Source organism: Lontra canadensis, unplaced genomic scaffold (assembly GCF_010015895.1).
Source record: "Lontra canadensis isolate GAN:19392208 unplaced genomic scaffold, GSC_riverotter_1.0 scaffold33, whole genome shotgun sequence".
NCBI classification, from domain to species: domain Eukaryota; kingdom Metazoa; phylum Chordata; class Mammalia; order Carnivora; family Mustelidae; genus Lontra; species Lontra canadensis.
Genome location: NW_022631027.1, coordinates 12,901,199 through 12,928,192, shown reverse-complemented (window position 1 = coordinate 12,928,192; position 26,994 = coordinate 12,901,199). Strand labels below are relative to the sequence as shown.

Here is a 26,994-nt window from a genome sequence, read left to right as displayed (position 1 = left end):
AAAGAAGATGTGGTATACATACACAATGGAATACTATGTAGCCATCAAAACCCCCTGAAATCTTGCCATTTGCAATGACATGGACGGAACTAGAGGGTATTATGCTAAGTGAAATAAGTCAATCAGAGAAAGACAATTATCATATGACCTCTCTGGTATGAGGAATTTGCGAGGCAGGGTGGGGGGGTCGCCGGGGGGCAAGGAGGGAAAAAATGAAACAAGATGGGATTAGGAGGGAGATAAACCATAAGAGACTCTTTATCTCAGGAAACAAACTGAGGGTTGCTGGGGGGTTGGTGGGGAGGGATAGGGTGGCTGAGTTATGGACATTGGGGAGGGTATGTGCTATGGTGAGTGCTGTGAATTGTGTAAGACTGATGATTCACAGACCTGTAGCCCTGAAGCAAATAATACACTACATGTTAATTTTTTTAAAAAGTTAATTTGGTTTGTTTACCGGCTAGGTGCATTTTAAGAAGTAAATCCAAACATGCAGCTCTACTATCTAGTAATCTATCAACCAGATTTCCATTTGTTAAAATGGGAAGATGATGAAGAAGGGAGGAAAGGAGAAGTTTTCAGGTTAGAAAACTATGTTAATTTTATATACACCATAGTAATATAGTTTTTATTGTTTCCTTGTTTTATGAACTAGAATAGACTTTTACGTACTTCAGCAATAGTTCCTGATCGTGAAATAAGTCGGTTACTGACATAATCAATCATCCAATCTCCAGATCTCAAATTATCACAAAAGGGATGTCCCAAGTCATTCTTTGGTCTTATTTCTGCCAAGACGGACATTAATCCTGAAAATTCATAGAAATATCATGCTGTTATTGGCAGAGGCAATTTGTTCCCATAGCCTGGGCTACTGCTGTCTCTTAGTGATACGGGGTGAACACATATAGAGGTAGACACAAGGGCTGTTAAGACCATAGTCGCACTTCCCACGGTTGGAGATATGTGTGGCCACACTGGCTTGCCCTGAGATACAAAGACATACTGAAGGAGACTACTGTCGCAGGAGCTATGTAGAGCTTTCCAAGATTCCTAACTTCTGAGTCTTGTCTTATTCTTCTGAATTTAAATATTATAATATTCAAAGGCAACTAACTGGCATAGTTTCCCAGCCCGAAGGCATTGGGGGGAAATTGATTAAGTCTGTATCTTCTCATGTTAAAAAGTGGCAGAATCATTAATATTCAGGCAATTGCAGGAGTGGTTTCAGAGAGAGCAAGAGCATCTCTGGTGATAATAGGCCTGCTTTGGAAAGGATCTTTGAATTATAACAAGAGGGAGTTGGAACTAAACAAGCTACCAAGGTGAAGTATATGAGCATATTCTTAAATAATACTCAAGCAGAAACATTCGAATTTCTATACATACACAGCAGTTTCTGTTATTTCAATGATGGAACAATAGTACTTCTTTCATTACCCAATAATGTAATAATTTCCACATTAAAAATATTATATTAATAGCCTCACCAAGTTCATTTTGACTAAATTTATTTATATATTTAGGATTTAATTTTACTTTGTATATAGCATGTCTTGAGAAATAATAAATATATAAATTTAAGATGTAGTTCTTTCTCTCAAGGGGCTTACAACCTTCTTTGGGAAACAAAGCATAAAACATAAAAAAACTAGAAAACAAGACAGTATAAAAAATAATGCTCCACTTTTGCTCTAACTTTTTTTTTCTAACTTTTTTAAAAAAATATTTTATTTATTTATTTGACAGACGGAGATCACAAGTAGGAGATCACAAGTAGACAGATGGAGATCAGAAGCAGGCAGAGAGAGGTGGAAGCAGGCTCCCTGCTGAGCAGGATCCGGGGATCATGACCTGAGCCAAAGGCAGAGGCTTTAACCAACTGAGCCATCCAGGCACCCCTGCTCTAGCATTTTTGAAGAAGGCAAATATTGCTCAGTAAATATAAGTTTCACTTGTTGAATAATGGTGACATGATGAAGCAGCATTTTAGAAAAAGAGATCTGATCAATGGAATGGAATGTTCTGTGGAAGAGGTAATAAGAAATTTGAAAACTGGTTACTTGGTTTTACAGACAGGACTTAGTCTTTGAATAGGGTGTTAACTACGAAAATAAAAGAATATGGTATACTATAGAGAACACAGAAAAAAATCAGTCACAATCACTGATTGAATACAGAAGATAAAAGGGACAGATCCAAAAACAGATTCCTGGATTCCAACATGACTTATTATTATAAAAAGTAAAGAAGAAGAGAAGGGGGATTTTGTTTAGGGGAGAGAAAGTTAATGAAGTTGTTAAGTCTGACTTAATTGGATGTTGCTATTAAGAGTCTGCTAGAAATATCCAGTGGAACACTGGAAATACTAAACTGTCAGAGAAAAAAAGGGATTGATATAAAGTAAAAAAGTGAATCAGGAGAGAGTTAGTAAAGAACTAGACTTAACTTTTTTTTTTTTTTTTTTTTAAAGATTTTATTTATTTATTTGATAGAGAGATCACAAGCAGGCAGAGAGGCAGGCAGAGAGAGAGGAGGAAGCAGGCTCCCTGCTGAGCAGAGAGCCCGATGCGGGGCTCGATCCCAGGACTCCGAGATCATGACCTGAGCCGAAGGCAGCGGCTTAACCCACTGAGCCACCCAGGCGCCCCTAGACTTAACTTTAAGAAAGAAAAGGCCAGAAAAGAAGTTCAGAACAGTGCGGTTTTTTCAGTCAGGGAGCAGGAATTCAACAGCTCAGGGTGAAAATGGAGTGAGCAGCTGTCTAGGACTGGTAACATATACATTTCTCTATTTTGCACACCACAAAACATTTTTTGTTGAAAATGAGACTGTTTTAGAAAAAAAAAGTCAAAAGCACCAAAGTCTAGAAGGAAGTTACTGGGAACTTTGTTATGTACTTGGTTTTGTAGAAAGTACAAAAGCTAAAAAACAAGAATGCAAAAAAAGCAAACATTGTTCTTTCTCAAGGTGTAATCTAGTTAGTGGGGTCTTAAGGCTAACAATTATCAAGTACTAACTATGAACTAAGCATTGTCTAAGTGCTTTGCATGTATTAAGTCACTTAGTCCTTGTGGTAGGCACTATTACTGTTTTCATTTTACAAATTTTACAGAAAATTGGGCCATGCAGAGTTTACTCCAAGGTTATAAAGCTAGTGAGTGTAACGCAGGGAATCTAGAGCCCATTCTTAACCACAACAATAAATATTCACAAAACACTGTACTAGTTAGTAAAATATCTTCCAAGTAAGATGGTATAGCAAGTAAGAGGCATAGTAAATTAATGCAATGGGTATCCAGGGGGACTAAGATCTTACCGTGAAAAATAATAGTTAAAGGAATGTTTTGTGGAAGATGTAAGAGTCAAACTCATCCTTAAAGATGGGTTAGATGCACAGAGAAAATGAGTTGCAAAGGAGGCATGATATGTGGAATACTTCATGAACTAGGAATACATGTGTGATCAGCCACATTTCCTAGATAAAAATCCAAGAAAATATTTCCAACCAGGTGGGTTAAACTGATAATTAAATATTTAGATCCTATGTCCTGCCTCACAACTACTCTAACTACATAATGTTTTACTGTAAGTTCTCTTTTTGGATAAAACAAATATGCAATGAAACAAAGTTTTTGATTAGATGAAATAGGAAGATGAATGTATTATATTTACAACCTATACCATTTGGGGCCCAAATAAATTTTCTCATTTAGTCTTCAAAAAAGCCTATGTGAGATTCATTTTGTATTTCATTACCGAATACAAATCAACAAATTCACTATTTGTATAAACCAAATAAAAATACATCTTTTAACCCTAAAAAAAAAAGCCTATCAATTACACAATACTATTCATATCTTATAAAGGCAGAAATGGGCACAGAGAGGTTAAGTTACTGGCTGGAGGTCAATGAATGAGTGGGTGACGGGGCCACAATCTGAACCCAAGCAGTTGGATTCTAAGCCCACACTTTAATTCTATAAAGAAGATACCATATGACCCTAAAAAACTCCCCAAAACCCAAAAGCTTAACTATCCTTGTATTTGCTTACCTTGAAGACCTGCATATTTAAGAGATGACCAGTTTGGTATGTCATAACAGCCTCCACCATCCTCTTGTTCTTCGGCTTCACATCGGTAAAGTACCTGATTCAGCTCAGCCAAAGTTAATTTTGAGGCAATGCTAAGAAGTGGAAAATAAAGAGAACTGGTAAATACAGTAAAATGCTGTCAATAAAGAATCATAACCATAAAATACCTTAACAATATATGTTTTAGTACCTCAGCACTATAATATACATTACAAACAATATGTTATAAATAATAATTAAAGGATAAAACATGCTAAAGATTCAGTTAGAAGTAACATTTCTTCCAAGCCAAGAAAAACAAATCAATTGCCAAATTTTATTACTTGGAAGTATCCTAAAAAAATATTTTGGTTGCTACAACCTTTTTCTCACAAATTTGCTTTTTTGTTTTTCTTTTTTTAAAGATTTTATTTATTTATTTGACAGAGAGAGAGACCACAAATAGGCAGAGAGGCAGGCAGAGAGAGAGAGGGGGAAGCAGGCTCCCCACTGAGCAGAGAGCCCTATGTTGGGCTCGATCCCAGGACCCTGAGATCATGACCTGAACTGAAGGCAGAGGCTTAACACACTGAGCCACCCAGGAGCCCCACAAATTTGCTTTTTTAATCTTTCTTGATGGGCTTGGTTTTTTCTCTTCTTTATATTCTTTTAAGTAGGACAGCAATAACATTTTTATGCTAATTATCCTAAAATTGAAATACTTGTCAAGGACCAGCAAAGGGATAATCAAAATTCATAGTTAACTACATTAGAAATCATGTAGTATTTCTCTCCTCTCTTAAGATGGCACTGCCCTTTAGCTGGGTTATTCAAGAAACCAAGATTTTCTTAGCTAAGGATGCTTCTTGATAATAGTCAGAAGGAGGTGTCTGTCATGGCCTTGGTTTCCCCTTGGTCCAGGTAGCAGTGAAACTGTATAACTGACCACACTTGAATACAACAAAACCTTACCTTTTTTTAAAAATAATTCTAGTCATTTCATTCTACAGAACTGAATACATATCCTCTTGAATTTTATGTGAAAATATAACCTCTTAAATGTACTTCCTTTTTTCTCTTTTAGTTCTGTCTCAACTGAGAAAATTCTGGTTGGCTGGGCTTTGTTCCCTGCTTCTGCCAGACTCTGTCCTCATAGTTGGGACAGACTCTTCCTTCCTCCGCTATTTGTGAGTCAAGTTTGATCAAATCAATCAGCAGTCTCAGTACCAACTCCATTCTAGGCAAATGCTTTCTGACACATAGCCAGTGAACTTGCATACGAATTACCTGGGGAGCTTATTAAGACACAGATTTCTTGGCCTTACCCCGATAATCGGAGTAGGTCTGAGGATGAATATGCATTTTATAAGCATGCCACAGAAACACAAAACAGCTTCATCATGGATATTTTTATTTTCATTTCATTGCATTTTATTTTTTTGAAGATTTTATTTATTGATTTGACGGAGGGAGACACAGCAAGAGAGGGAACACAAGCAGGGGGAGTGGGAGTGGGAGAGGTAGACTCCCTCCTGAGCAGGACCGGATGTGGGGCTCGATCCCAGGACCCTGGGATCAGGGCTTGAGCCAAAGGCAGATGCTTAATGACTGAGCCACCCAGGTGCCCCACCAAAGATATTTTTAGAATGCAAATACTTTTCTAATAGTTTGAGTAGAGCTGATATCCTTAATGATAAAAGCTCTTATGAAAACAAAAAGTTGAACACAATAAAAAAATGGGTTAGTACATAAAATGGTATTTCACTGGATAAATACACAGCCAATGAACAACAAAAAATTTAGCTTGGGGCACCTGGCTGGCTCAGTGGGAAGAACATGTGACTCTTGACTTCAGAGTCATGATTTAGGTCCCATGTTGGGTGTGGAGCTTACTTCAAAAAGTTAAATATTTACAAAAATGATGTGGAAGGAATATGTTATATGCAACTTAGCCTCAGATAGTTCAAAAAAATTGTGTGCACGTGTGTGTGTATAGAGATGCATGTGTGTGTGTGTGTGTTTGCTCGTATCTATAGCTACATATAGAGAGTGCATGAGTTTGAGAGTGCACATGCAAGCACACATACAAATGATAAAGCAACAGGACATGTGAACAACAGATGATGCTAATATGACTACTGGTTCTTGGACCACTGTCTGAGTAGCATGGACATAGAGGACCCTTGAAACTGCTTAAATCAGGCTTGCAGTAACTTACCAGTTATTAAAGTGGCAAATCTACATAAACTAAGGTGTACTTACAAAGCAAAAGGAGTTTTTAATATAGGATCTGAGTTGTCAACAGCAAGGCTCCCAGATTTAAAGTGAGGACTGAACTGAGTCAGATGATTTCGAAGAATTCCAACAGCAACTTGTGCATGTGGATCAAGACTAACTCTGAAAACGTTAATTTAAAAAATGGTTACTTTTTAGGAATCATTTATTCAAAATTAACAGAATATGTCATCTATTTTACAAGCAAAGTCAACAGTTTGAACTCCAACATACCTGAATATAATAACACTTCCTGGAGACAAATTTTCAAATTCTATTTCTTGAATATATTCATTGGGTCCTTTTGTGGCAACTCCAGCTTGTTTAACAATTTTACTTTCACTAAGCTTGAAAAAAATTGTATAAAACCATTCAATCAATAATTCTAATATCCTTAAGATGTTAAACATGGTAGTAAGATGAGAGTCCCAAATACCTGAATATGTTCTCTAATTTCTACTGTGATGTTTGGCATTCCATTGATCGCATGCTCATCCTTCTGATAAGGTTTTGTATTTCTCTCAACAGTTCTGGCTTCAAGAACTACTTCTTCAATTTTGCCTATGAATAAATAAAAATATTAATGAAATTTCATATTAAACCATCTGGAATTAGGAAGTGCTAATTCAATTTAATTCATTAAACTTAGAGTTGAATATGAAATAGCAGTCTGAGAGTAGATCATTCTACCCAAGATGCATTTTTCACTCAATGCTTTGTTTTTAAAATTATAAATTAACAAAGACCTATCTGAAAAAAGATCTTATCAACTAATAATGGCTTAGCTCTTGGGAACGATATATAACCTTCCTAATTTTGAGCAGAGAGTAAATAAATCCCTTGAAAAATTTATTTAAAAAAATGAAAAATACATTTTTCATAGAAATACAAAAAGTAGGGAAAAATTTTAAAAAGCCAGATCCTACTTCCTAGCTGAAGAAAACATTACAAATGTGTACCCTTTCTTTCCCTTCAGAGGTAACTGTCACCTGCAATTTGGCATTCCTAAATCCTGTGCATTTTACTACATATATCTGTTTCCCAAAACAACATATATTATTTTCCATATTTCCAACCTTTATTAGAGTAGATCCAAATTATATATATATATATATTTCTGCAACTTGCTTTCCATTAAACAACACTATTTTTTAGATTTGTTCACATTGCTACATAAGCTGCAGCTCATGCTGCAGCTCATTTGTTTCAAATGCCAAAGAGTATTCCATTTTGTGAATACACCAAATATATTCTTGTTTGCCTGTCTTCTAATGGAACATATGAGAGTTTTTCAGAGATATACCTAGGAGTAGAACTGCTGAGTCAAAGGATATGTAAAACTTGAATTTTACTATTTAAGTAATTTGAGCCATTAATCTGACAATAAGTAACAGTACCTTTTGATCTAGAAATTCTACTTCTCGAAATAATTACTAAGAAATTATTCAAAAGAAAAAATATTCCTAGTGTATATTCACTGTTAAACATACTAAAGAATATTAAAGATGGAATACTAATATAATAAAACATGAAATATTTAACATAATGAAAATCACAATTTTGTTACAAAATGGAAATGTTTTAATGAAGACCAAAACAAAGCCCGAGATAATATTGTTCACACTGATGGCAACCATGTGAAACTGTACACATACATTAGCAATAATCAGACAAGATTACTGACTATATACTTGCAAGCAGTTAAAAATAACTAATGAACATTTAACCTTAAAACTATTCAAGTTGAGGGGCACCTGGGTGGCTCAGTGGGTTAAAGCCTCTACCTTTGGCTCAGGTCATGGTCTCAGGGTCCTGGGATCAAGCCCCGAATCGGGCTCTCTGCTCAGCAGGGAGCCTGCTTCCTCCTCTCTCTCTGCCTGCCTCTCTGCCTACTTATAGTCTCTGTCTGTCAAATAAATACAATCTTAAAAAAAAACAACAACCCAACTATTCAAGTTGATAATCTTTAAAAACTGGAGTTTATATATTTAATAACTAGGAACCAATATAGAATATGATGATTTTTATGGGAATCTTCATCCCCTCAATTAATTGCCAGACTTGGACAGTTGCTATATGCACAGGAGAACGTTTTGCTATAAAATATAACAGTAAGGAAGAAATAAAATACACACATCTAGAAAAAAAATCTAGCAATAATAAGGATATGATTTAGGGGTATGTTTTTATTTATTTATTTAAAGATTTTATTTATTTCTTTGAGACAGAGACAGAGATAATGAGAGAGAGCAGAGAGAGAGCACAAGCAAGGAGGAGAGGGAGAAGCAGACTCCCCACTGAGCTGGGAGCCTGATGCGGGGCTTCCCAGGACCATGGGAAATTAATTTGGGGTAACTTTCATTTTTACTACATGGACAATACCTGTTATGGAAATATTCTCAAATATTAACATTTTCTGAGTTGTGAAATAGCTTTATTTTCCTCTTAATTTATTCCCTATTTCCCATTTTGTATAAAACAAACATGTATTTCCTTTATACCCAGGAAATATTCATGTGTTTATATATATGTATATGTATGTATATTTATAGTGTGTCTAACTGTGTACTTGTGTATGAGCATGTACACACACACACATACACACACACACACACACACACACACATATAGACCAAAGTGGAAAATAGTTTAATATTTAAGGCTTTTCATAATCCATCTTCAATTACCTTCCTAGCCCTCTGTCACTCCACTGTTTTAACCAAATAGATATTTTCACTAGCCCCCATATAGTCTTACTAACACCTATTAATATGAATTTTCTTTTTTACATCTTTCAAAAACTAAAGTTCCACCTCCCTTGAGAAGCCTTTTCTAAATACTCAGTGATTTCTCTCTTTTGTGAACATATAGCAATTATAGTCTCTCCATATCTCTTCTTTGACAATTATAAAACACATCCCAGGGTGCCTGGCTGGCTCAGTTGCTTGAGTGTCTGCCTTCAGCTCAGGTTGTGATCCCAGTCTTAATTTCTTTCTTTCTTTAAAGTACAATCTATAACCAACATGGGGCTTGAACTCATGACCCCACGATCAAGATCAAGAGCTCTACCAACTGATCAAGATCAAGATCAAGAGCTCTACCAACTGAGCCAGCTGGGTGCTCCAAGTTATGCAAAATTTTGAACTCTTTTTCTCAACTACAACCACACCGGTACTGTGTTATAATCATAGTAACATTTTTAGGTTGCATTACCAGGGATGCACATTTGAGGTACTTCCTTGCTATAAAATGAAGTCTTAGGATTCCTGAAAGCAGTTCTAGACACAGATACAACAGACTGATGAATGCTGGGTGAATGTCTTGTTACTGCCACTATGTCTTCATCAACCTGATCTACATATACCTGAGAAACAGAAAGAGAAAACATGTTAGCGTTCAAACTGGAAAAACTTACTCTGAAACTGAACCTTAAGAAACTTACAAAAAGTTAGTTTCTTGCCTGAATGAAACCCTTGGCCCCAAGTTCTTGATGAAGTTTATTGATAGCACATCTGGCTGCAATAATTCCACTTTGGAAATTAACTTCACCTTTATCTGATGGAGATGCTCCAGGATTCCACTTCGTATAAAATCGTTCTTCAGAAACCACTGAAATCTGAACAAAGTTAAAACTCAGGCATGTGTACATTTTAATTATAATAAGATCTTTTAGTAAAAATGCTCATAGTTGGCCATGTGGATTTTAAAAGAAACATCACCAAGACATACCTGATGAGGCACTAATTCATCATAGCCTTTAGTACTTCCACTAGCACAACACGCCATGGAAACAATCGTGGTACTTGGCAGAGCATCATATTCTGACCTATGCTAGAAAACAATAAAATAAAAGCACCAGGGTTTATTTTCTTTCAAATGCGAAGTGCCATCCTATTGCATAATGAAGTAAAGGACAGTTACATAGTTATATACTGTAAGACATTAATTGGCTTTATTTTATTATTTTTTGACATTAATTTGCTTTAGAATTTAACAAAACATTCAAACACTATGTACCACAATCACGTATAAATCTAAGACATGATTCTGGAGCATGTGGATATTGCCACTAAATATCAGATCAAAAAATTTATTTTTTCCTTTTTCAAGTTTTATTTAAATTCCAGTCAGTTAACATAGAGCGTAATATTAGTTTCCGGTATAGAACTGAGTGATTCATCACTTACATACCACACCTAGTGCTCACAAGTGTCCTCCTTAATCCACCTCACTCATTTAGCCCACCCCTTGCCCTCCTCCCCTCCAGCAACCCTCAGTTTGTTCTCTTTAGTTGAGTCTGTTTTAATTATTTTTTTTTCTCCACTATGTTCATCTGTTATATTTCTTAAATTCCACAAACGAGTTTAGCAAAATAAGTGAATAGAAGAAACAGAATAGATGCTTACCACAATGGGACACTCGTTATCGTGGGTAATATCCATAAACAGGGCATGTGCAATAGCTGGCATTAACGGCCTCAAACAGGGCTGAACAAAGGATCCAACAGGTTCTCCTCCGTATCTGTAAACCAGTCTGCCCTCTTCATGGCTATTATATGCACTCATTGCCTCTGCAAAGCATTACAGAATATTTTAACTACCTTCATTATTACTGGTCAAGAAGAGGTTAGGTTTCTATCATGACTGAGTTTCCAAAAAAAAGACCATAAAATATTATCAAAAATAAAACTGCTTTAAACATTTAAACAAATGTCTATTAGTTTAAGTGACCAAAATGTCTTCTCTATAATTGGCCACAGGAATGGATCATGTAGGTAAAAGGGAACATACGTTGTTTATTAGGATGTTAGCTATATAGGATCTATGGGAAAAAATCTAAGATTTGATCATCTATCCAAGCAGGAGATGAAAACTGGATTTGTATATTTTCAAAAACAAAGAGATGCTGTTGTTCATGAGTTATCAATTCATTCTACTCATCTTTCAGTTGAAGAGGAGATGTTTTACCCCAGGAAAAGTGGAAACTTTTCCTGATAAAAACAGACTGAGATAGAGAAAAGTTGGTGTAGAGTATTTAAGAGAACATTAACTATGTTGAAAATTATTAAACATTGTATATAATGCTATTAAATGCCTTTTAATCTACTTAAGCAACAACTAAAGTTTTAGATGGGAAATACGCATCAACAAGCCTACCTCTTATTAGGGAACTAATGCCCAGTCTAGTAACAAAGATATTGTCCAGGTCTTCGCTTCCTGTGAACAGTTCGGCTACTACATACAAATTGGGTTGCAATTTCCTAGCAGCATCCAACATGTACTGCAAAAAGCACAGTCACAAATGTAACATAAAGAGAAAAGCAAGTGGGGGGTAGGAAAGGAGACAAGACTAGGCATGGATTTGACATAGGAAAATGTCATGGAACAAGACAAAATGGAAATCCAAGAAGAATTTCCAAATAAATTTAATTGTGCATATGTAAGAAAACATAAAAGGAACACAGGAAACAAGTAAATTTATAAAGAGATTAAAACAGTTAAAAAAGGAAGATTAGATTTTGCAAAGATACAGAGACACAAAGGGGGAAAAAGGAAGAAGAAAAATGTTAGTGTCACATTAAAAAATGTAAACCATAACACTGTGATTCTGCTAGGCTTTCACCCTGTTTTATGTGTGTTTGTTTTTAATACCTCTAACCAACTATTAATTTGCAGGCTTTTGACTAGGCCATTATTGGTAAATTTTCTGCTGGTGAGTCATTTAGCTATTGCAAAGATTAGGTCTAACTACACTAAAAGCCAGATTTTCCTACAAATGGTAATCAGCTCTTAATCACAAACCAAACTGGTTCCAATTTTCTTAATATAATGTTTGCACAAAGGTTAATAAAATAATTGAAATTCTGTCAGCTAACAATAGGGTTCTAGAAGATTTTGTAACTTAAAAATTAACAAATTGAGTTTTAATTTTCTGTTTTGCCATAATGTTGCAATAATCATATCTATATATCTATATCTATATCTATATCTATATCTATATCTATAGCAACAGCTATATATATATAGCTATATATATATATATATATATATATATAGCTGTTTCTAAGAGCACAATAAGGAAAAACCTCTGCTAGTTTTTGGAACTAAAAAATATTCTACCACCTTAACTAATGTTCACTAAATTCTTCCATATCAAATCAATTTTTTGTCACTGGACTCAAATCATATTCATTATAATACTGCATTAAAATAACAGAAATAGATATTTTCCAGTAAGTATACATTCTCAAAGAACACTAAATTGTCATTAGGAAGCTATCAAACATCTTATAAACAGGATGAAAATTGTGTTTATAAAGCTGTATTAGATAAAAGATACTGCTATAAATTTTGGCACTGCCTCAGTTTCTATAAAAAGCCCAAAGAGGGATAAACAACCTTTATGTTTACAATTACATTTTTATAAATAATCAATAAAGATGGAATCAATGAGGCTAAAACAAGCTTCAATATACTGTAATGTTAGTGCTTAAATAATAACATGTAACAAGTGACTTCATTGTCTATTAATATATCAAGAGCAATCAGAAAATAACAATAAGATAGAAAATTGCATATTATTAAAATGTTAATATTAATCCTTTAAAAGTTAATAATAAAATATTAGAAATATTTTAATAATATACATGGCGATATGGGTATGTATATATCATCAGAGACAATATAATCTATTTCCCTAAATTGAAATAAAAATATTAATGCATTAAACATTTTATAGTCCAGATATCCATAACTACTGCATCAAAAGATTTTGTTAGAATTGTGAAGTTATGCGTAAGTATTAAATACTACCACCAAATCAATGCTGGTGTCCAACTAGAAAAGAAAACACATACTTGCGTATTTTATTTAAGGAAAGCAAGGAAAGAGTACTACATTTCTTTGCTTAATGCAGATGAATTGTTTTTCTGTACCTCAGCTACATGAAGAGGAGTTGAGTGGCAGTTATCAAGACGCACTCCTTGGAAATAAGTTGCAGTTATTTCAGTGTATTTTTTCATGTGTGCCCAGAGAAAAGGACAGTCCTCTGGTTTATTCCCATAGCGTAATTTAACACTGTCTCCCCAGCAAATAAGTTCTCTCCTTAGATAAACTTCTGAGCCTGTTAAGAAAGGAGCTTGCTTTCAACAGTTCAGGAAATAACATGAAAACATTTACTTCAAGGAAACATTGTTTTTTTAAAAATCTTATTGACTATTTCTATCACAAACCATACACTGGTTAAAATTATGTCTAAAATGGTATGGTTATTTAAATATATAAAGTTAAAAAATTAGTATTAATTTATCTCAAACCGATTTTGTTAAAATTTGACCTAGAGTCCCTTCTAAAAATGTGTACTTAGTGTAAAAAAAATCAAGTTGCTTCTTTTAAAGAAAATCAGTAATAGTAATATCACAGGCCCTTTGAAGACAGCATTCTACCAAAAACATTTCTTCTTCAAAGATTTATTTATTTATTTGAGAGAGAGATAGACAGCATGAGCAAGAGAGGCAGAGGGAGAGGGAGAGAATCTCAAGCAGACTCCCTGCTGAGAGCAGAGCCTGATGTGGAGCTCAATCCCACAACCCCGAGATCAGGACCCACGCTGAAATCAATGGTTGGACACCTAACCAACTGAGCCACCGAGGTGCACCTCTACCAAAACCATTTAAAGCTGTGTTTCTACCTTGTTACGCATTTTGGCAATAGGTTACATTAAATCCACGGCATGCAGTAGAATGCCTTTTTGCATTTAGAATGACTACAAAGGAGAAGGCAGAGATACTTAAACCCAAAGTACATTCTTTAAGAAAAATGAGATTTTGAATTAGAAAAAGACTTCTCATTCAAAAAGACTTCTAAATGTTGAAAAACATATTGATGGGTGCCCAGCAAAATTCTGTCTGGCAAAGAAATAGCTGTAGAAAAATAAAATGCTGGGAGTGAAAGGGAAACCTAAAATTAGTTTTTAGTGTAATTGCTATTCAAATGTCTTAATACCCCTCTGGCTAATGAATGAAAATATCTCTTATGGCAATATAATCGTAATATCATGGTCTCGTATGTATTTTTAAAAATGCAATAGATTAAATTTTTAACCATATAAAATCTTATTTAGAATCATAATATAAAATAGATAGATAAAAGCCATTCTGGTTGAGCATATAAAGACAGGAGGGGAAAAGGGGGGAAAGGAAAAAATGAATCCCACTCTTCCTGTCCATACCTTCTCTTCTCTCTCAAACTGTATGCACTCTGACATCTCTGTGATGAAACAGTTTAAGAACTATTACCTTGGTGGGGAAAAAAGTCAATGAAACAGTTTGTATTTTGAGTTTGCTGTAAACTTTTCTGTCCCTATCCACAGAGAAGTTAACAAAAATGACATACCCGGCTCAGCAAAGTTTCGAAGGGGATCATCTCCCATTACCCATCCATTATGCGCCATCAGAAAACAAGCTTTATTTGGGTTATGAATCATAGATTCTTCTGCGGAGAGGGTCATTTCTTCATATGGGAACGTAAAATACCTATGGAGATACAATTAAATATTAAATCCATACAGAGAGATTCTTTGGAGAGAATTTAAATTAGTAATATTAAAATTAAAACTCCTCCTTAACAAATAGAATAAAGATTAGTCTTACACTATAGGAAATAAACTTTTTTACAGGTCAAAATCTTCAGAAGACTTTCTGAGTAGATCTACTAAGATTTGAGAAATGGGAAGTCAACATTATAGCATTATCTGGTTAACATTTTAAATAATAAATTAAAAATTTAATAAAATTACTAAGAAAATCATTGAAATATTGGTGTTACTTTTGCAAAAGCTTTTACTACACCTTAGTTGCCTAATCTGTGCTGCACATTACCTACAAGATAAGGATCTAAATGCTGGCTCAATTTGATTAACTTTGAATTTACTAGTAAGTATATAGTCCTCCAGAAACATTAATGTAATGTTTATAAACTGATTCATACTGAGGATAGTTTCTTTAAGGACCGGCCTAACAAAGTTAATATTAACCCTAATTACCAAATCAAAACTTCAATTTCAGTTAAAAAATGTACTGAAGTCACACATGGAAGGAAAACATTCAGATTAATTTAAAAAGTTAAATGCAATTTTCAATTTTTAACCTTTAATGAGAAGAAAATGAAAATGAAATACCTGGTAACTAGAGGATGTTTTCTAGTGACAGGTCCTAATTTAGGGCCATGGCCAGCCAGTCGTTCATAAAACACATTTCCCAAAAGGCAATTAACCACCTGAAACACATTAAATTATGTATCTCAGTAAAAACAATAACAAACAGTATTAAGACTCAAAGAAAAACAGCAGTTCAAAGTAGGTGAAACCTGTTCCTGATGATAGTTCATGAGTTGATGCTTCTCTGAATTTAACTCCTCAATTCTCTTACGGAACCAATTACAGCATTCATCAATTGCAGCTGGGCCCTTGCTAGAGCAGAGAGAGCAATACATGCTGAATATTTAATGGTTTTAAAATTCTACATTTAAAAATTTTCTAACAAGGGTCACAGGAACTTTATTTACTTATTTGAAACTTTAAACATATTCATCAGGATCTTAACTAATGGCTGAAGATGTTTTCCAACTGTAAAAAATATTATATACACATATAGGAACATGGTCCACCACACAGAAAAAAGAGGAAAACATCATGCATTTGAACTAGCAGAATTAAGGTGAATTACTTTTTTTGATTTTCTATTCAGGATTTTAATACTAGCTGTAAAGATCTGTAGGTAATATTATCCTTTATCTCATAGGAAAAAATTCATAACATACTCATGTGGTATGAAAGTTGCTAGTGCAATGTTCATATCTACAGTACAGCCAAGCCTTCTGAATTCAGGATCCTGAATAATCTTAAGGTGTTCCTTTGGATCAGGCTTGGTTGTTATTTTCCTATTTCCTAAAAGAAAGAAGAGATTATATCTTAAATGCAAATATCCACAGGGAGATTTTAACTGTTACTGATATTCAAATTTTCAGTATGCAATATTTTTTTACAGAAAATAAAACAAATGTTTATTTATTTCACAAACATCCTTCCTACCTCCCCCCATCTTCTTGCACACCACCTAACACACACACACACAGGCAAATATACACATAGGGAAGAAGGGGAAGAGAGAGATTGGAAGGGAGAAGAATATTATAGAAGAAAAACACAGGGATTCCTATCACTTCAAACCCTGCCCCACTTCTCTGCCTTAGCTTTCTCTTACTACAATTTTTAGGGCATTAAGAATGTTGGTAGTACAAATTTTCCTTCTAGGTGTTACCAAATACACTAATATCAGGAATTCCTTTTCTTCAAAGATTGCTTTCTATTCAGAAGTCAGTCTTATTAATGACTTTCTTTGCATTCTCTGAAAGAAACACACTGGCTAGTTTTTACACTTTTTTTCCTTTTTACCAATAAGCATATTCCTTATATAATAATAAAAAATGCAAATGTAAATAAATGTTTTGTGGGAAGAATTTTTATCCCTTTGCTGGAACTTGTTCCTGATAAATTAGATGTTGTGCAGGATTGCCTCCACTGGGTTTGATTTTATTAATTTTTTATTATTATTTTTAATGTTTCTTTTAAAATTTCAAATCAATTAATTAACATATAGTGTATTATTAGTTTCAGAGGTAGAGTTTGGTGATTCACCAGTTGTACGTTAACACCCAGTGCTCATGACATTAAGTGCACTCCTTAACTGGGCTTGCTTTTATATTAACTAACATCTGACTTATTCTTTTTTTTTTTTTTTTTTTTTAAAGATTTTATTTATTTATTTGACAGAGAGATCACAAGCAGGCAGAGAGGCAGGCAGAGAGAGAGGAGGAAGCAGGCTCCCCGCTTAGCAGAGAGCCCGATGCGGGGCTCGATCCCAGGACTCCGAGATCATGACCCGAGCCGAAGGCAGCGGCTTAACCCACTGAGCCACCCAGGCGCCCCACATCTGACTTATTCTAAAGAGACCTTGAAGTGGCTTATAAAAGCACAAACAAAATAAATAAAATATAAATAGATTCTCAAGATTTAGTTTCCGAGGTTCATTTGGAAGAGTATATATATTACACCTACCAGTGGAGCACCTAGGTTGCTCAGTGGGTTAAGCATCTGCCTTTAGCTCAGGTCATGATCCCAGGGTCCTGGGACTCAGCCCTGCACTGGGCTCTCTGCTTGGCAGGGAGTCTGTCTCTCCCTTTGCCCCTCCTCCTGCTCATTCTCTCTCTCAAATAAATAAATAAAATCATTTTAAAAAGCAAAGAAAAAGGAAAAAAAAAAACTGCCAGGAAGTGTTTGAAAAAAAGAGAAGCTTATACAATCAGTGTAAGGGATAAAACAGTCTTTAGTATTGATAGACTGGAATAGTACACATAACAAATCCACATACATTTAGTATATGACTACACTATGAAGTCTTTATGGTGTACCACAAATCAGTATAAAAGGATGGATTATCAACAATGCCATTTTTTGAACAAAAATAAATTCTAGGTGTGTTAACATTTCTTTATTTATTTTCAAAGATTTATTTATTTGAGACAGAAAGTGTGTGTTTGTGGTAGGGAGGTGCAGATGGAGAGGGAGAGAAAGAATCCTCAAGCAGACTCCCGGCTGAGTGTTGAGCCCGATGCTGGGCTTGATCCCATGACCCTGAGATCACGACATGAGCCAAAATCAAGAGTCAGGTGCTTAACTGACTGAGCTACCCAGGTACCCCTTGAACACTTAAATATAAAAAATAAATAAGATTATTAGAAGAAGACAGAATTTTTTTAAGAAAACAATGTTGATGGAAGATTTTTTGTAAGTGTGATGTGAAATTAGAAGCTATAAAAGACTAACATTTTTGAGTACGCTGAAAAAAACAAACAATCAAGAATTAAAAGATCAACAGCATACTAGGAGGACATATTTGAGGCCAGCATAACAAGGAATTACTAATACAATAAGTCAATGTGAAAAAGTCAAGCAGCCCAATAAAAAATAGGGAAATAGGGAAAGAACATTAATAGACAATCAATTAAAGATCTATAAGTGGTGCAACATGTGAAAATGTAATTCACTAATGAGCAAAGAACTACAAATTAAAATAATGTTTTGCCTGATTGACAAATGTTATAAAGATTAATGGTGTCTAATGCTAATGAGGGTATAGTTAATGATAATGTAAACTGGTACAACTCAATTTGAAAAGCAACTGGACAATACTTCTTGTAAATTTATCATTAAATTTGTATACTCTTTGACCGGGAAATTCTACATCTAACAATTTATCTTAATTTATCCTGCAGATTTATTCACCTAAGTAAAGATAACACATATACGGATATATAGGAAGATATATCCTTATAAGAATAACACATATAAGGATATATATAATACAGTTTATAAGGATTTAAGTTCTACAAAAGTAAGGGCTTGCTATGTTCACCACTGAATCCCCATGCCTGGAAGACTGCCTAATATGTAATAGGTGGTTCAAAAGGTATGTATTGAATGAATGAAAGAATGAATGATGAAAAAAACTGGAAATAATCTATCAAGAGGGCTAACGAGAGATGCCTGATTGGCTTGGTTAGTAGAGCATGTGTCAGGGTTGTGAGTTTGGGCCCCACCCTGGGTGCATAGATTATTTAAAAATAAAATCTTAAAAATAAAAAAAAAAAAGGTTAAGGGCACGTGGTTGGCTCAGTCAGTTGAGTGTCCGACTATTGCTTTCGGCTTGGGTCATGATCTCTGGGTCATGGATTCAAGCCCCACATCGGGCTCTATATTAAACAGGAAGTCTGCTTGACATTCTCTCTCTCCCCCTTTCCCTTTCCCTCTGCCTCTCCCCCTGCCCCAATGCTCCCCATCTCTCTCTCAAAATAAATAAATAAATCTTAAAGAAAATAAAAACAGTGTATTGCTCTCTAGAGGTTAAAAACTGCCTTTGGCAGCTGCAGTAATCTGCTCACTTACCTTGCACTCATGCACTTAACAAACATATATTGAGCTCTACTATATTCTGAGTATTGTGCTAAGGAACCAATAGTAAGAAACAGTCCCCAAGAGAAATAATTATGTATTATTATGACATGCCCTTTAGATATTTCTGCTAACTCTCAGATAGCTTCCAAGACTACAGTTTATAATAACACAAATATATAATAATAACAGATTTAATAATGTCTTAGCCAGAGAAAAGAAGGGTTATCCCTTTAAGAGTAATAATAAATTTCTTAAAATTGCTAGAAACATTCTAATGTATATCCTTTACCTTGTGTAAGAAGTCCTCTAAATTGCTCAACTGCTTTGTAAACATCTACTTGGAAAAATTCCCAGAGCTGAGTCTTTGGAAAAATATCTTCCCAAATTACTTTTCGAATGCACTGAAAAATTTCAATAGTTAAAAAAAGATATATTTAAAATATTTCCACTAAATATTATTTTTCAAATTAAATATAAACTCTAAATAATTTTCAACCATACATTTACTTTGTATTTTAGAAATTTTTTATTCTGTTTTAGTGTGGTACTCCTCTATACATACATTCATTTGATGATCATTTTCAATCAAAGCCGGTACTCCTTTTTCTTTGTATTTCCCTTCTGCAACGTCACAGGATAAATGCCACAGTGCTCTGTCTAAGACCCAGGCAGGCTTTAAGTGTGGAGAATTTACAAGATTATATGCACATTCTGGATGTTCTTGGATCCATCTACTATTAGCAGCTTAAATAAAAAGGAAAAATAAAGGAATATCTTGTAATTAAAGTGAAGTTAGTATCTATATTAAGTTTAAAGATGAAATAAAATATCAACATCGACCACTCATTGTCTTATATATTAGACAATATTTAAATGTCATAGTATATTATATAAACTATATATTACATTTCTTCATCAAATATTTAATATTCGTTTAAATTTTTATTATAATTTATGATATTATAATGTGAAAAACACTTTTTTGGTTGTGGTGTCCTGTCATCCACTTCACCATACCTTTTTCCGTTCTGTTGTAGGAATTTTTAATTGTAAGATGCAATTCTGACTTATTAACACTCCTATAAGAACAAGTTTATTATTGTGGGAGTTAAGAATGGCCTTGTCCTTGGCCCATTTTGATGGTCCTTGAGTCAACTACATTTTGGAACATTCCTTCTAAGCCTGAAAAACATCTTTCCCTAAAAGCCAGACTAAGGCTTCTGCCCCAATCTTCAGAACTCCAAATGTCATTTACACATTTTTTCCTAGGTAATCATTTCTTCCTGTATTTTTTTGGGGGGGGGGGGGGAGGTGAGGTTCTTTCCTCTGGATATTTAAATACCATTATATCTCCCTAAGGCTAAGAATACAAACAAATATACATCCCATTGAAACACAGTTATTTCTCTTCCTTCTATAGTCTGTTAGTTTCAAGACCAAATGTCTAGAAAATCCAACCTGTATCTGCGGTTTCCACTTTCTCCCCACAGTCTTGTTCCTTTTCCACTGCAATCTGCTGCTGCATCCAGCACTCCACTGAGGTTACTCTAATCATGAGATTTAGTGCGACTTTCTCAACTTTATCCATTTAACCTCTATCACATTTGCCATTACTGATTATTCCCTCACTGATGTATAAAATACTTCTTCCTTGATGTACAAAAGGTATCATTATCTTGGTGGGTTTTTTATTTTTCTTTCTCTCTTTTGGTCCTTCCTTTCTCATTTCTGCTAAAACTTTGAGGAAGGTTTGGTACATCTTAGTCTTTCTCTTTCTTTGAACATGTCTGTTTTCACCTCACCGCCTCTTCTAGTACCCACATCTCAAACCAGTTCCAGCTCCAACAAGGCCCAGGCACATCTACCCAAGCATTTGATGGGTAGCACTGCCTGAGGACACCATATTAACTCGAAATCCATTCACATGTTTACATATATCTACACTCAGAATGTGATCTATTCCAGGCACTGTTCTGGGAGATGGATATTCTGCAGCAAAAGTGAACAAGGCTCCTGTCTTCATGGAGCTTTTTCATTCTAGAGAGGTGAGTTGGTTGGCTTTATTTTGTTGTGCTTAGACAATTCTGATGGAAGAAAACTCTCTCACAGGCAACTTCTTTGTATAGCTAAATTTGAATGGTTAATGAGATACATTGTTTTAGTAAGACTGATAAAAGTGAGGCCAAGAAATTGCTCTGTTTCTTTTAAAAGGGTGTAGCTTACATCTTATCCATTTATATCAGTAAGTTCAGAATCAGAGGAGCTCTGCAAGGTATTCCAACTATTTACAATATTAAAGAATATTTGTTTTAATTTTTAAATAAACAAAAGTTATATATATTCTGTTTCATTAAAGTAGAATAATGGGGGCGCCTGGGTGGCTCAGTCATTAAGCGTCTGCCTTTGGCTCAGGTCATGATCCCAGGATTCTGGGATTAAGCCCCACATGGGGCTCCCTGCTCAGCGGGAAGCCTGCTTTTCCTCTCCCACTCCCCCAGCTTGTGTTCCTGTTCTTGCTGTCTCTCACTCTCTGTCAAATAAATAAATAAAATCTTAAAAAAAAAATAAAATAGAACAGAATAATGCCCCTGAATTCATACTGAGGAGCATGAGTGGTTAATGTACATGAAACAAAAAGTAATAACAACTATTGAATACCCACCATATGCCAGGTAAATATACTACTTTATCAATCCTCACGTCCTACCACATAATGTAGGACTTACTGTTATGTTCCTTTAACAGATGAGGAACTGAAGCACAGAGAGATAAGTAACTCAGCCAAAGTCATATAGCTAGGAATGAATTTAGGAAAATTTCTTCAGAAAGTTTCTTCAGATTCATCTGCAATCCTAACCAGATGAATGTGTTCATGCCTCAGTCAGCTGAGCACCATTACAATTCTTATAGAGTTTAAAAATCATTATTATTTTTAGTTTCATTTAGTAAGTAATATAGTACATAAATTATTTTTTTATTATTTATTTATATCCATAATAAACACTTGAAGACAGGATATATAAGAAACAGAGATGTTGTAATAACAGTTAAATTAATAATTCTCAAAAATCAATTTAAGCTGGTTTTTCCTAGATTCATCATCAGTTATTAGAATTCAAGATGTAAGAGAAAAATGTAATGATAATTATATTGTTTGGATTTTCATTTATTAAGAACACTAAAGCTATCCTAATTTTTAAATGGTAAAATCCTGAAACTTTATTACTTATTTTTTTGAAAGAACATCAAGTAAAAAATGAAGGAATTCTAAACCTTAGCTAATAAAGTATTATTTCTAATTCTGCAATAAAGAGAAGCCAACCCAAACTATATCTTAATATACACCAAAATTAAAAATGAAACACGGATTTCTAAAGTGGTGCTGTGAGGAACTTAGCAGACATTCTCCCCAGCACAACCACAATTTAAATAGCAAAAATTTTAAGTATACTCATTTAAAGTGTCTGGAAATTGTCTTAAGGGCATTCAGCATATGGAGAAACACTTCAAGAAAATCTACTAACTTTCAGCAAGAAAGCAAGAGTCTGTGGCATTTGAACTACAATCTGCTCCCTTAACCTTCCCAACCAGCTATGTGTTAATGGAAGCTCTGTGCCAGGTGCTCTATTCTAGGCAGGCATGGCCAACATGGAGACTTCCTCTTCCTACCATTCCCAGTCTGGGGTTAAAATTTCATGCTGGGAGAGGCAGGCTGCCCATGTTCTCACACTCCCTCTAGCCCCATTTTGTAGAAGCTCTATTCCAAGTAGGCAGGAAAAGAAAATCCAGTCTCCTTTCCTCCACTTCGGCCACCCCTTCCTCTGCCCCCTGGTAGGGTGGACATCCCACCTAGCTGTGGGAGGCCAAGAATACTGGGACTCCAATTGCCCCTGAAAGTTGGAGCTTACTAGTAGGGTGAAGGTCCCACGTGGGAGGGCAACTGAAAAGACCAGGGATTGCTACCTCCTGCCTTGTGTACCCCCAGAATGAAATGGTACCTGGGGAAAAGTGATCTCATCCCCAGCTCTGGAGCAGCGGCACAGGTGTTCTGCTCAGGGAGAAAGGCAATGAAGATGAAGGGCTCTGCCTGAAAGGACTGAATTTGTTTGGAAGAACTCCGTGCATAAGGGCATTACTGAAAATTATGAAGACCTTGGTGGGGAGCAGTTGAAAGAATGCTGGTAGCTCCATGATATAAGAAAAACATCAAAGCAAACAAACAAGTTTAACAGCACTAGGGAAAGAGAAAGCAGAGGACAGCTCTCCTGGGGCTCCATCCACTCAGAAGCAATTCTAATAGGACATGGGAAAGACTTGAAAAACATTCCTCATATCCTATACAGACACATCAACAGAAGACAACTCACTAGCAAAGGGGCTTAAAAACAACCTCTACCCAAACACTAAATGAACACTAACCTACAGTGACCGAGGGTGAATCCTAGGAAGCCAGGCTTAAAAATAAAATCATATTTACTTCTGGCAGTCTGGAAGACCATATGTATACCCAAGGCTGTGTGATCTCCAGAGCAACCAGAGAGGGAACCTCCAGGGTTCCGGTCCTTGGTAAATCTTTATCCATCCTTTTACTGTGAACCTATTGGTATCTTTGAATGTAGAGTGTGTTGGCTGTAGACAGCATATAGTTGGCTCTTGTTTTTCCAATTAACTCTGACAGCCTCTGCCCTTCAAGATACAGGCACATCTTGGAGATATTGTGGATTTGGATCCAGACCATTGCAGTAAAATGAAAATTGCAATAAAGCAAGCCAAACAATTTTTTTGGTTTCCCGGTGTATATAAAAGTTATGTTGATATTATACTGTAGTCTATTAAGTATGCAATAGCATTATACCTAAAAAACAATGTATATACCTTAAATAAAAAATACTTTAATGTTTAAAAGTGCTGTTATCTGAGCTTTCAGCAAGTCACAACCACAAATCCCTGACCACCATAACAAATATAATGATGAAGAAGTATGAATGATGAAAAGTTTGGCAAAAGTTACCAAAATGTGACACAGAGACATGAGGTCATGAGGTCAGCAAATGCTGTTGGAAAATGGCATCAATAGACTTGTTTGATGCAGGTTGCCACAAACCTTCAATTTGTTAAAAAAAAAAAATCAAGCAGTAACTGAGAAGTGCAAAAAAGATGAAGCACAATGAAACAAGGTATATGCATTACTTTACAAATTCCCTGGACCTTTGGCTTACAAAGTTTTTACTATGCTGAGTGAGGCTATCTTTGTTAAGTTACTTAAAATACACTGAGCTTTAGGACACATAGATTAATTTTTTTTAATCAAATTTTAAAGGTTGGGAAGTTTTTAGCCATTACTTCTTCAAGTGTTTTTTCCGTTCTTTCCTCTCCTCTCCTTCAGATATTTCCACGATGCATGTTGGTATGCTTCAAGGTGTCCCACCTTTCATTGGAACTCAATTCATTTTTATCTTCTTTCTTCTGCTCTTCAAAATGTATAATCTCTGTTCACTGATCCTTTATTCTGTCAACTCAAATATACTGCTGAATACCTCTAGTGAATTTTTAATTTTGGTTATTTACTTTTCAACTCTAGAATTCTCATTTGGTTATTTTTTAAAATTTCCATTTACTGATACTCTCTGTTTGATGAGATAGAATGATCATATCCTCCCCTTTACTACTATAACCTGTTTTCTTTTAATTCTTTAAATATATTTATAACAGTTGCTTTGAAGTCTATATTGGCTAAGTATGACATCTAGGACTTTTTAAAGGCAATTTCTGTCACCTGCTTTTTTCTTGTGTATATGGGTCACACTTGCTCTTTCTTTGCATTTCTCAATTTTTTGTTGCAAATTGGGCAATTTAGATAGCATACTGTAGCAACTCTGGATATTGAGCCCATTCCTTCCAGGAATTGGAAGGAATTGGCTGCTTGTTTGTAACTTGGTTAGACTGTTTCAGTGAAGTCTATTTCCCCTACAGTGTGCAGCCACTGATGCTGCCACTCAGAGAACGCAGCTGGGGCCAAGGGCAGTCAGCCTGGGATGACAGTGGTTTTTAGCATGGTTGTCTTAACTGTCTCTTTCCCTGAGCTTTGTTAAGCTGCTTGCCTCTGCTGGAATCACACTTAGCTGTTACACTCTTGTGCTATTATTTTTGATAATAGGCTGGAGCATAAATTGCTCCACAATCTTATCCAATTAAATTTGGACCCTTTGGCAGGGATAATCCCTGAGGCCAGTCTTTTGAGACTTGTCTGACCCCAGGAAGGCTGTTCTCAGCTGTCTCTTTCCCTGGTTCTTTTGGTTAAACTACTGGCTGGCCTATGATTTAGTATGTTGCTCTCACGGTGATACCAGCCTCCCCTTGTTTACCACCAAAGTCTCCACTATTTCCAAAAGTGTCCCATGACAGGTACCAAATAACATCAATTTCATTCTTCGTCTGTTCTTACTGCACATCTCCTCCTCTGGGCAGAATGTTTATGTAACTGCTCTATAGCTGGTGGCAGGGACTGAAGCCCATGGATGGAACCTCCATCCCATGAGCAAGCTGAGGCAAGGGCGACTGGGGCCCAGTATTCTTGCCCTGCCATGCACAGGGTAAAGATTTTCCCCTCTGAGTGGAGTGGGGTTGGATGAAGGAAGGGAGCCCAAGACCTCTCAGCTGTTCTTGCCCAGAATAGAGTTTATGCAACAGAGTGCTGGAGTTGGGAGGGACATGAGAAATGCTGGAAGCCTGCCCATTTCAACTGTAGCCCTGTGCTGGGAGTTGAGGAGAAAAGGAGCCTTGTGTTCCCAGCTGTACCTGTCAGGAGCAGACCTATCATCATTCTGAGCTGGGGCAGGGAGAAGCAGGTCCTGGTTCAAATGTCACAGACTAGGGCACCTGGGTGGCTCAGTTGGTTGAGCGACTGCCTTTGGCTCAGGTCACGATTCCGGACTTCCAGGATCGAGATCCGCATCAGGCTCCTAGCTCCTTGGGGAGTCTGCTTCTCCCTCTGACCTTCTCCTCTCTCATGCTCTCTCTCACTCATTCTCTCTCAAATAAATAAATAAAATCTTAAAAAAAAAATGTCACGGACTATCACTGCTCCTACTGAGAGTTAGTAGATTTTCTTATATGCTTCTCCACATGCTGAATCCTGTTAGAACAATTTCCAAAGACTTTAAACAGTTTTTTAAAAAATAATTTTTATCAGCCCTCACATTGCCAATCTGGAAGTTGACTCCCCTGAATAAAACTTTACAATAAAAACCTGTTTTCACAGAAAGGAAATTATGATTTGTAACACTTTCCAATTTAAGGCTGAAGCAAAGTTCACTTTTTTATATTGCACAGACTCTCTCAAATGCCTTAGAAATACAGTCTCCGATACAGACTGCTACTGTACCCCAATTTTTTTTCTCCCCTTGTTTCTTTAGTAACAGAATTCCCAAAGTTCAGCTGTACATACGGCTGATAGGCTACACTGCAAGACTCCTTTGCAGCTAGGTGTGACAAGAGAAAAAATCCTACCTGACAAAATGTGTGTGTGTGTGTGTGTGTGTGTGCATATATATATATATTATATATGATACATATATATTAATATAATATATATATATCAGATCATGCCCTTAAAAGGTATGACTTCTCTTCCTAA

General features: G+C 35.5%; 1 protein-coding gene across 2 annotated transcripts in view; it reads right to left on the bottom strand.

Moving 5' to 3' along the window:
* AGL (amylo-alpha-1, 6-glucosidase, 4-alpha-glucanotransferase) overlaps nucleotides 1–26,994 on the bottom strand; it is a 79,703-nt gene that overhangs the window by 34,053 nt on the left and 18,656 nt on the right. For both annotated transcript variants that reach the window (XM_032867207.1, XM_032867208.1), the window contains exons 6-22: nucleotides 19,921–20,102; nucleotides 19,648–19,759; nucleotides 16,166–16,292; nucleotides 15,713–15,815; nucleotides 15,525–15,622; nucleotides 14,741–14,880; nucleotides 13,282–13,469; nucleotides 11,504–11,627; nucleotides 10,754–10,917; nucleotides 10,077–10,178; nucleotides 9,808–9,963; nucleotides 9,561–9,711; nucleotides 6,784–6,908; nucleotides 6,582–6,694; nucleotides 6,336–6,470; nucleotides 4,056–4,186; nucleotides 673–809 (exon numbers count right to left, since the gene is read on the bottom strand). In XM_032867207.1, the coding sequence (XP_032723098.1) occupies nucleotides 673–809; nucleotides 4,056–4,186; nucleotides 6,336–6,470; nucleotides 6,582–6,694; nucleotides 6,784–6,908; nucleotides 9,561–9,711; nucleotides 9,808–9,963; nucleotides 10,077–10,178; nucleotides 10,754–10,917; nucleotides 11,504–11,627; nucleotides 13,282–13,469; nucleotides 14,741–14,880; nucleotides 15,525–15,622; nucleotides 15,713–15,815; nucleotides 16,166–16,292; nucleotides 19,648–19,759; nucleotides 19,921–20,102 (2,288 nt within the window). The remainder of the gene's footprint in view (nucleotides 1–672; nucleotides 810–4,055; nucleotides 4,187–6,335; nucleotides 6,471–6,581; nucleotides 6,695–6,783; nucleotides 6,909–9,560; nucleotides 9,712–9,807; nucleotides 9,964–10,076; nucleotides 10,179–10,753; nucleotides 10,918–11,503; nucleotides 11,628–13,281; nucleotides 13,470–14,740; nucleotides 14,881–15,524; nucleotides 15,623–15,712; nucleotides 15,816–16,165; nucleotides 16,293–19,647; nucleotides 19,760–19,920; nucleotides 20,103–26,994) is intronic.